The 10,835-nt window shown below is 38.9% G+C and overlaps 1 protein-coding gene across 3 annotated transcripts; it reads right to left on the reverse strand.

Moving 5' to 3' along the window:
- Positions 1 to 4,800: 4,800 nt before the first annotated feature.
- Positions 4,801 to 8,561, reverse strand: LOC145086424 (exosome complex component RRP45B-like). Of its 3 annotated transcripts, none has more exons than XM_079024175.1 (9): positions 8,412 to 8,561; positions 8,129 to 8,273; positions 7,829 to 8,038; positions 7,506 to 7,601; positions 7,029 to 7,143; positions 6,695 to 6,775; positions 6,391 to 6,579; positions 5,421 to 5,483; positions 4,801 to 4,923 (listed from the first exon to the last, which is right to left on the reverse strand). In XM_079024175.1, the coding sequence occupies exons 2-9, from the start codon at positions 8,263 to 8,265 to the stop codon at positions 4,918 to 4,920; spliced, it is 897 nt and encodes a 298-aa protein (XP_078880301.1). In that variant the 5' UTR covers positions 8,266 to 8,273; positions 8,412 to 8,561; the 3' UTR covers positions 4,801 to 4,917. The 3 variants fall into 3 exon arrangements, with proteins under 3 accessions (XP_078880301.1, XP_078880299.1, XP_078880300.1); XM_079024173.1 differs by lacking the exon at positions 4,801 to 4,923 and adding an exon at positions 5,016 to 5,251; XM_079024174.1 differs by lacking the exon at positions 4,801 to 4,923 and adding an exon at positions 5,016 to 5,251 and having other exon boundaries at positions 8,420 to 8,553.
- Positions 8,562 to 10,835: the final 2,274 nt, after the last annotated feature.

The following is a 10,835-nucleotide window of genomic DNA, read 5'->3' on the forward strand; positions in this document are numbered from 1 at the left end:
TTCAATTATAAAAAGACTCGACTCAGTACTACTAGTCACTGAGGGAATCGGAAATTCTGACCGACTCATACACCGAGTCACCTCTTTTCAGGTATAAAAGACTCGACTCAGTACTAGTTAGGCAGGGAATCACAAACTTTGACTGAGTTATATACCGAGTCGCCTATTTTAATTTATAAAATGACTCGATTCAATACGAGTATGGCAGAGACTCACAAACTTTGACCGTGTCATACACCGAGTTGCCTCTTTCAGGTATAAAATAAATCGACTCAGTACGAGTCAGGTAGGGACTCAAAAAAATTTGACTGAGTCAGACATTGATTCGCGTATAGAATAAGCATCAATGCGCATATCGGGGAAATCACAACTACACAAGCTCCATGGCTTCATTGCATCTCTTCTTAAATCGAGTACGGATCCTCTGCTTCCAGTGGTACGGGCCCATACTACGTTCCACATCTATCCGTACTTTCCTCAAGAAGTTTTGTCACTCGGCCAAGTTACTCTATAACCAACAGATCCCTCTCAGCTAGGACTCCCAACACTAAATTTCATCCTAGGTTTACCTAGGGCAGACTCCTCGCCACTATCTGCCATCAGCTGCAGAAGAAACTCATGTTAACCTTTTCTACCTGGCTCACAAATACAATTACATATTACAAAGACTAGATATTTCTTCGAATGAAAGGTATCTCCTTACAACGGTTGGATTCAAACAAGAGTTGTGCAATAGAGCTAAACCTAACCCTCTGAAATTATTTAGTTTACATAATATATAACTTAGCATATTCTCTTACTAACTAGCTGAGATTAGCAAGAATTCCTAAAAGCACAGAGCAAGCAGCATTCTAGCATCATGTAATCAGAACAAAGAATAACCTACTTGGGGCATCCTATCACTGATTGATCAGCACTAGCATGCAAATCTAAAAGCTCAACAAATAGGCATACAAGGCATCTCTCCTAGATCCTTAGCCCTAATTTAGCATGTGATTCACAATTCACAATTCATAACATATATAAACATGTATGGGTATCTTGGGATAACTTACTTGAGCTCAATTGATTGCACGCACAACACCCTTTTCTCTTTTAGAAATTCTTATAAAAAATGTTTTCTTTGAAAATTTTGTACCAAGTCCTTAGTTTGAGTTCAGACACATCCGAAAGTGTGCCCGAATCCCTCAAACCACGGCTCTGATACCAACTTGAAACATCCTTGATATATGGTCCCAAAAATGTCATTTTTATTATACATAAAAACAGTGTTCTCAAACATCATCCCAACATTTTCCAAAATCAATATATTAAATGTATCAAATCAGAGTAAATATAAAATGTGGAATCCTCATGGTGTGTGCGATACAATCACCTCGAGCTCTTCCCTTTTCCACTAGATGTACCTGAAACATAAACTGAAAACCGTAAGCACAAAGCTTAGTGAGTTCCCCAAGGTACCACATACCATACATATCATATAAAGCGCCCCACCCAATGAGATACGGGCTCCGCCCACACTTACATAACAGGCCCCGCCCACACTCGCATAACGGGCCCCAACCAAACATGAGATACATATACAAACACATACAAGTATCACACAGACAACAAGTATATCAACAAGATCCTACAAGGGTCGGGCTTGGTGCCTTAGACCCGCTAACCCAGTGAGGAAACTCACCTAAGTGCTAAATCTCACGGTAAGAATCTCTAGCGGCTGCTCAGACGACTCCCCGAGCTATCAGTACAAAATAACACCTAGTCAAAATCCATTAATCCAAACTTGGGGTAAAATGACCATTTTACGCCTGACCTAATCTAGTCCATGACTAAGGCCCAATTCCATAACACAAAAGGCCCCACATTAAATGATCTCCCCAAGCCCACTAGTGGCCTACTTATGGCCCAATTTTCCAAATTAGGCTCAAACTCTTCTAACGAACCTTATCCCCGACCCAAACACTTTCATTTTCCTACAAATTTAGAATGCCTCAACACCTCTAGGTCAAACTTTGTCAAGGTCAAAGTCAAAAGTCAAGATCAACGATCCGAGTTGACCCAACTCGTCGAGTTGTTCCTTCAACTTGCCGAGTTTCTCCTTTCAACTGCAAAGTCGGGAGAAAACGAGCCAACTCGTCGAGTTTATCCATAAACTCGTCGAGTTTGCCAGGAAACTATCATCTTAATACAGTAAGCCCTTTCTATCAGATTTAAGGCTCCAAAATGTAGATCTGAATTGTTTCCAACATATAAATCCATAAAGTCGACATCTTGATGGTTTTGCATGCCCCAAATGGGTCTAAACTCGAGATATAACAACCTACTTCCATGGAAATCCCCCTTTCTCATGCATGGAAGTATTTTAATCCAAAACATGACCGCTTTATGAATCAAGGGACCAAATAACACTGAGAATGGAAATTCCAAGCTTCACAACCATGAGAATTCATCATACTTCATCAATGGGACCAAAAAGGTCTAGGAATCTAAACTAGGAGGGATCTAAACTTATAATCACCAAGTTTAAGATTTTATACCTCAAATGGTTGCCAAAAGTGTGTGAGATTCTGGATCTAATGCTTCCCTCCAAGCTAAACAACTTCAAGCTCTTCTAAATCCTTCAACAAGCACAAAAGGTATACAAAATCCACTCAAAACCACAAGATCACTAACAAGAGGCTCACAACCCGATTTAGGGTTTTTTGAGAACAGGGAGGTTGGTAAGGAGACTGGTCAAGGGAGTTTAAGATCTTTAAATACGGTGCAAAACCCTGAAAATTAGTGTTTCATACTCAGCCGCCAACTCATCAAGTTGGTCCATTAAACTACACACGGGCCAAAGTCCATTCGACACGACGAGTTGAGGCTTCCAAATCGTCGAGTTCTACAAAAAAAAAATGCAATAATTTGAAAGATAAATTCATACCAGAAACCAGGTGTTACACCCTGCCTCTCTGGTCAGTACACAACAGTAACACCGATTAATAATCCCATTGGAAATTGTCGCTCTCCATAATAGTCGTGTCTCTATGTTGAGATGTAAGCCCCCTTTATCTTAGAATCCTGGTTGCACCCCTACTTCCTACCATTATACGAGTGATAAAAAAAAATGTTTTCTTAATATTCAGCTCAAGACCAAAACCTGGACCATTCACCCAAATAATGTTCAATACACTAGCCACCTCCTTTGCATCCCCAATGACAGTCCCATCATCAAGATATCAAGCAGGGAGAAGGAGCTTGCAATTTTCTCTAATATTATGCACTAGAAAGTGCAAAACAAGGGGAAAAGAAGAGGTCCCAAAGGGTCGCCTTGTTGCACCATATATACTTTTCTCCTATATAAAGTATCGTTGCTTACCCATATAAGAAATCCACCCACAAAGAAATAGAAGGGCATTTGAGAAATCCACTTTAAGCATAGCAAGAGACCCATCAACGTGGTGTTCATTTAACACCCTATTAGCACTATGTAACACGGCCTCAGCACCCCCGAGAACACCAAACCCGCACTGAAAATCATTTAGGTACTAGGCCGTTTCTTGACCCACACCTTTCAAAGCAACCTTGGAAACCAGACGTCTCCATATAGTGTCTACTACAATTGGTCAGATCCATAGTCTGGTTTAATCAGAGACGTGAGAGGAGAGGATGCAACAAACTCTGCCAAAATAGAAGGACGTCTTCCCGCTAACCATAAATTAACCACTGCAATGATAACATGAAGGAGATTTGTGGGTATAGCTGACCCTTCTCCATAAAGGGCATCTAGAATACGTTAAGCCCTTAAGTGATCTCTCACGCACGAAGTTCCTTTAGGGAAAGATTTAATGCAGCCAAATACACAATCAATCTCTGCTACAAGGGGAGGTTTATGAAATATAGGGCTCAACATAGATAGGGGTGACCTAAAAGAGTGCTTTTCCTCTCAAGCTTTAATAGTATCACCATTGACTGGCGCAACATTAGATGAGCATAACACTTTCACTGTTGCGGTAAAATGCTCATTTGTAACCTTACGAAGGCACTTCCTGATGTTGGTGTTACCCAATGTTGTCTCCTTCTGAAAGATGCCTCCACCCTGTTCCATGGACCCTAACCCGGGATTGTCTAACATATTTTTAACTAACGTGTTGATGATATCATTTTCCCCCACGTATCCAAGGCCTTCAAGATAGAACTTTTTGTAAGGATTTCCTATTCCTAGACGTACATTCTTGTCTATTCTTAGGCGTAAACACCTGCAGCGTGCAACGGTGAAGAAGTAACAGACAAATCCATGTCTCAACAAAACCAGGTTGGACAATCACCTTGTAAAGAACTGTTTTCAAAGCCTGAGAGAAAGCGATGCGACAACTATGGGGGATACTTTTAACAGTAGTGATAGGCATTTTAAGAACACGATCAAGGAACCCAACGGCCAAAACCAAGCCCCCACTAAAGATAGTTGCGGACTCTTTGGTAGACGGCTTTAAAATACCGACAATGTAACGACTCAAGTCTTCAGCCCTGTAATAAAACCAACAAGGCCATCCGGGTGATGACAAGGACAACTAACAACATGGAAAGTAATATACTTCCCACACATTCATTAAATCCTTCTATTATTGTTTTGTCAAAAAGTTATTATCAAATGGAGCTTTATTTTAATTTTTTTGTAACGCCCGAATATTATTAAAAAACCAGCTAGGCACTAGCAAAGGAAAAATTACATAAGCAAGTTGTTTCCTAAAATAAATCCAATTATACGAATAAGAAAAGACATTATTATACAAACCATCTTTCATATACTTCGAGTCTCCAAAGATCAACGTGCTCAGGTAAATCCACAAGTAGCAACTCTTAATAAGCCTAACCCAAAGCATGTTAGATTCATTAAGGAATCTCCACATTTACTTACACTACGTGGCTTGATTAATCCTAACATCATTCAGAAAAAGTTATAGTAAGTTTTATTAGTACAAATTTGTTAATCCGCTCAAAAAGTATCTCACACGAAATATGGGCACAAGTTCTTAACATGAAAAATGTATCAACTAAATTTTGCATGACAATTTAAGGCTTGTAAATTACATTACAACACTACACACCATAAAATGAAGTCCAAAAATAATCATATAACACTTAGCAATAATCTAATCTGAAATAATCTCTACTTGATACGTTTTTAACATCCATACAAAATGTGTTCATTGGACTAAATTCAGTTTCTTTTAAAACTTCACTTGTGTTATTTCTTCTTCACAGCCTGTCCAAATATAAAAAACAATGTAATAAATAGCAATGAAATGGATGACGTTTTGATGTGAAAAAACAGTTTCTTTTGTGACATGAATGACAATTTTACCCTTGATTAAAATGTTTGATCATTCCATTTAAAATTCACATGTTTATTGATCATGTTCTTAAATACTTACAGTGAGAGAAGGATTATGTCGTTTGATTTTCCTTAGTGATCTTTCTGTATTATACGATTCCACCTGAAAATATTAGCAAAATCATGACTTTACTTTTTTATTTGTTTATTATAATTTATAGCATCCTAGTTTCATTTATTTTGTTTACACCACAAATATTCCTGTTTTTTCTTATTATAGCATTCTACTTTGAAATATTTACCAATATATAGCAGTGAAAATCAGTCTGTATTTGGTTGATATTGCTATAATTGGGTACAATGTACCGAGTCATACTTGACTCATACAAGTCAGGCAGGGACTCAAATTTTTGACCGAGTCAGACACCGAGTTGCCTCTTTTCAGGTATAAAGTGACTTGACTCGGTACGAGTCAGGCAGGGACCTGCAAATTTTGACCGAGTCAACTCTTTTAAGGTATAAAATGACTCGACTTGGTATGAGTCAGGCAGAGACTCACAAATTTTGACCGAGTCATACACCGAGTCACCTCTTTTCAAGTATAAAAAGACTCGACTCAGTACTACTAGTCTCGGAAATTCTGACTGAGTCATACACCGAGTCGCCTCTTTTCAGGTATAAAAAGACTCGGCTCAGTACTAGATAGGCAGGGAATCGCAAACTTTGACCGAGTCACATACCAAGTCACCTCTTTTCATTTATAAAATGAATCGACTCAGTACGAGTCAGACAGGGACTCGCAAATTTTGACCGAGTCAGTCACCGAGTCACCTCTTTTCAGATATAAAATAACTCGACTCTTACGAGTCGACTCGTGGTTCATACGAGTTTGACAACTATGTGGTAGTGTTGTCAACTTGTTATAAGAAGAAATGAAAGTATGATGGAATAATAAACAAATAAATGGAAGAAAAAGTATGTTGCTATTTGTTAAAATCAAAAAAGGTGGGAGTGGGAAATGGGGTTGTTTTATATATTGTAGTAAATTAGAAGAAATAAAAAAGACTCACAGCAATTTTGATCTTGCTTGTGATATCAGCAGCTTTAACAGAAGCAATGCGTAGACACTGCATGATGACACTTTGTAAGACGCCTTCACCACCAGCTTTTTGAATGGCACACACTTCACCATTTGTGTTCAGTGTTGCAGTCATTGATCCTCCCATCACACCCTCTTCATGCTGAGTTGGGTCAATTACCTATTTTGCCATTTATAATTATTTTTTTAAATAAAAAAAAAAAAAAAAGAACACCCTAGAGTTCAAAGAAACTTTTGTATAGGAAAAGAAGCTAATAAAGTTTATTTAGGCATACCACAATGTTTTCTTTACCAATAAAACCAAATGTTACTGCCACTGGAAGATGGTGGATTATTAGTGGAAGTGGCTCCCGCACCTGCAAAATCAACATATCAAAAATTAAATAAAAAATTTAAGACTTAATTAAAATAATTAATTGAAATTATAAAAAATAAATATTCGCAGACAAGTCAATAAAAATGTCACATCAAAAGAAAATTTGACCGATATGGCAATACCCATGTTCCAAAGTTTGTTGCTATTAATCTTAGCTTACTTAATAATATATTAACTCTTAACATATTAAATAAAAACAATAAAAAAAACTAAAAAAAAATAATAGAACTCACCTCTGGTGGATGTACAATGACTTCTTGACCATCTTCACCTCCAATTGTACATTCAGACCTTCTAAATGTTGATAAGGCAGCCAATGCAGCAATATTGGAAGCATCCACTAGATTTCTGATTCAATAGAGAATTTAACCATTGTAATAAAACTGTATTTAAACTTTAAATACAAGAAATAACAACATACTCTTATTAATTAGCTTATAAAATCATTATTAAAGCATTGTACATTCAATTTTTTCTTATGAAGGCATTGCTATTGAAAAATCTGCCCAATTATAGCAGTGAAAATTGCTATAACTGTGTAGAGTTTTCAAAGTGTAATGTTGTAACTTGTAATGATTAAAAAAAAAAATGAAAGTAGGGTGCTATGATAAACAAATAATACAAAGTATGTTGCTAGTTCTTGAATTTAACCAAATAAACTTGAGGATATGAAGAAAATGCATGGATTAGTAATTAGTTCCATAACTTACCCTCCATTATCGATTATGTGAAGATCAATTCGAATGGCCCATACCAATTTCCCTGAAATGACACAAAGTGATTCAGTGTCTACAGCCCTGCTTTCCCTGCAATGTTAATCTCATCAAGTAGGTTTGCTTTGGCTATATCTCCATTTTCATGAATCTGTATAGCATAAGTGTTCTGAAGTGATGTTTCTTGTTTAACTAATGGCTTAATGGGGACAGAATTTAATCCACTAAAGATGTAAATCACATCTTAGAAGAAAAGAATCAAAAACGAAGTCCAGAAGTTTGAAAAATAGAAGATTTAGCAACTAAATAAACTATCATACCTTAAACCACGATCTACAATACGTCCCAACTCAATAGCAGATTCTCCAGGACGACCTGACTCAAATGAAGGATCCGCCATGGGAGAGAACTCAGTGTAGATTGCAAGTGTCCCTTCATTAGGCCTGTCTCGATAAGGTTGTACTAGTTGTCCTGTGACAAATCCCATAACTCGAGTCTGTCCAAGCTGGATCTCTGATGAACCATCTTCTCTACAATATGAAAAACTCGTCATTCATCAACGAACTGTTTATTTTTAGCCAAAGGAATACGAAATCAAGTGAGAGTTTCGGATTTCTTACCTTCCGAAGATGATAGATAGTTTTCTGTAATCGAAAGGACGCCTACCATCAACTCTAAGGTCAGATAGCAATGCAGACTCAATGAATTTCTTCTCATTCACCGTCATGTTTAACGTATTAGCCAATCTCTGTTCCATTAGGTCTCCTGCATTTCATACTTTGCTCAAATTTCATTGTATAGCGAAACTATTGAATTATATTTCCGACAGTGTTATACTAGGGTTTATAAGGGAGAAGACTGATGAAGAAATTGAAACCAATGAGAGACTGAAAGCATACATACCGACTTGCCTGTAGACAGAGTAGTTGTTGCCGGTTGTTGCAGACGCTGGTGGTGGCGGTGTTCGTCTCTTCGCTTTGAGTCGGGGAGAGGGTTTAGAGAGGGTTTGGACCCAAATTACTTAAAAGTCTCCGACTCTTCAATTGCATAAATATTTTTTCCTTTTCTTTCTTTTTCTAAAATATCTATGATATTTAATCATGACAAAATATATAAAACATAGGGTAAGTCTGACACCGTAATTTCAAACAATTTTTCTTTAAAAAAATTATAATCCTTTTAACTCTTTCTCTGGTGTGTACAATCAAGTCGGTGTCGTCCCGCGATTCAGATAAGAAAAACTTGAAACACCTAACATGGTAAGCACGAAGTTTAGTGTGTTCCCCAAAATACCACATATAACACATATTAGGCACTCGAGACTATAACTATGTGGACCCTCTGGTCCTAACTATGTGGACCCTCCGGTTCTAACTCTATAAACTCTGGAACATACACAACATAAATCACATAGAAATAATGCAGTGTATCACAATCACATAAATAGCATACAAGATACTCTGTCATATAACTCTGGTTACCACTCTAGGTAAAGTATAGTGAGAAGACTCACCTCGGATGAAGAACTGCTCCTATAAACACTGCTGCCACGCACCGGGCTCTAGCTCTGTGTCAAACCCACAATTATCTCAATTAGGAGCTAAGTCCAACCTCTCACTTATTTGGGTCTAAAGACAGCCATCTACCAGCCCAATAAACGCCCTGAACCCATTGGGCCCACCGAGGCCCAATAGTAAATGGGCCCACCGAGGCCCAATAGTAAATGGGCCCATACACGGCCCAAAACCCAAACAAAAAAGCAAGCCCAACTCAAGGGCCCAAAGCACATATATACACTTTTCTGGTCCAAGACTCTAATACATGAAGCTCAAATTCCAAGCCCAACACCCGAGGCCCAAAACATAACTCAAAAGCCCACAGAAGGAGTTACGCGGGGCGTACCTCCTTGGTACACTCAGCGTACTCAGGCGCGCAAGAACTGGTCGGGGACCTCAACCCAGTACGCGGGGCGTACTGAAATTACGCCGCGCGTACTCTCTGTTTTGCTTGTCCAAGTTTCTAGGTCTTAATCCGTTAAGACCTTAACTCATCTCTTAGATCTGGACTTCCTAACATCTCTTACTCCATAAAGTTGACAACTTTAGGCCCTAGAATGGCTGATAAGGTCACAACACATGAAACTCTTACTTTTTTAACTCAAAATGCACATAGCTCATGCATGGGTTGAATCTCATGATCAAGATCTCATTTTTATGTTTCCCCACCACTAAAAACACTTAAAAGGACAGGTCATATAGCTCTGGAGTTCACCAACTCACATAGTTCAAATCTTGGGACATAAAACCCTAAAATGGACCATACTAAGTATAAATCAAAAAGAATGGGAAAGCTTTGAGCTTTTTACCTTCAAATGATGCTCTAGCCCCAAGAAACCTCAGATCCAAGGTCTGGACTTCAACTCCATTCTCTTTCATGCTCCTTCTTAACTCCAAAGAGCCCACAATAACACATACAAGCTCAACATGGCCACCCATAAGCTCAAGAACGATTACTAGGGTTTGAGAGGGTTTAATGGCTGAGGAAGGTGGCCAGAAATGAGACCATCTCATCCTTTAAATAGGGACACCACTTGAATTAGGGTTTTCCTTCAGCGCCTAGTACGCCCAACGTACCCTCTGGTACGCCCGGCGTACTAGGTGGTCCTTGCGTCCAATCCACGCTCATAGGTACGCTAAGCGTAACCATGCTTACGCCCAGCGTACCCGATGCCACTCGTTTCTCCATAAGGATTCAACTTTCCATAACTCCCAAACTATCATAGCTTCTTTGATATAACTTCAGATTCTCAAGATCCTCATTTCTACGGACAGGTGATGAGATGCCTTACGATCCCAGCAACTCGCCACAACCCGAGACTTCCGCATGCCTGGCTCGTGGCCCACGAACCCTAATCATGGACAATCCGAAACGGGATGTTACAATTCTCCCCCACTTAATTAGATTTTTCCCTCGAAATCGCTTCTTATCAACACTTACATTGAAACCAAAAACCCAGAAGTACCAAAAAGAAAGACCTCATATCTCACCACCATCTTCCCATGGATGCCTGAGTCCAAACATGAACTCCCGAAACCAGAACCAAAATCAAACCCTCTGCCGCTAAGATACCCCTTTCTGACCTTCCCAAAATCGGAAACTCTAGTCGCCTATCCCGCCGCCAGACCGCCCACTCATGTTATCACCATGATAGTCGCCTTTTGAACCTCGTACCCTGATAACTCACTGCTCCTCTGATTTCGCCAGACAAAATTCGACAATCGGCTATCGATCCTCATACCAATGTACCAAATAATCTAGATCACGCCC

This window comes from Lactuca serriola, chromosome 2 (assembly GCF_051521515.1).
Source record: "Lactuca serriola cultivar US96UC23 chromosome 2, Lser_US96UC23_V15, whole genome shotgun sequence".
NCBI classification, from domain to species: Eukaryota; Viridiplantae; Streptophyta; class Magnoliopsida; order Asterales; family Asteraceae; genus Lactuca; species Lactuca serriola.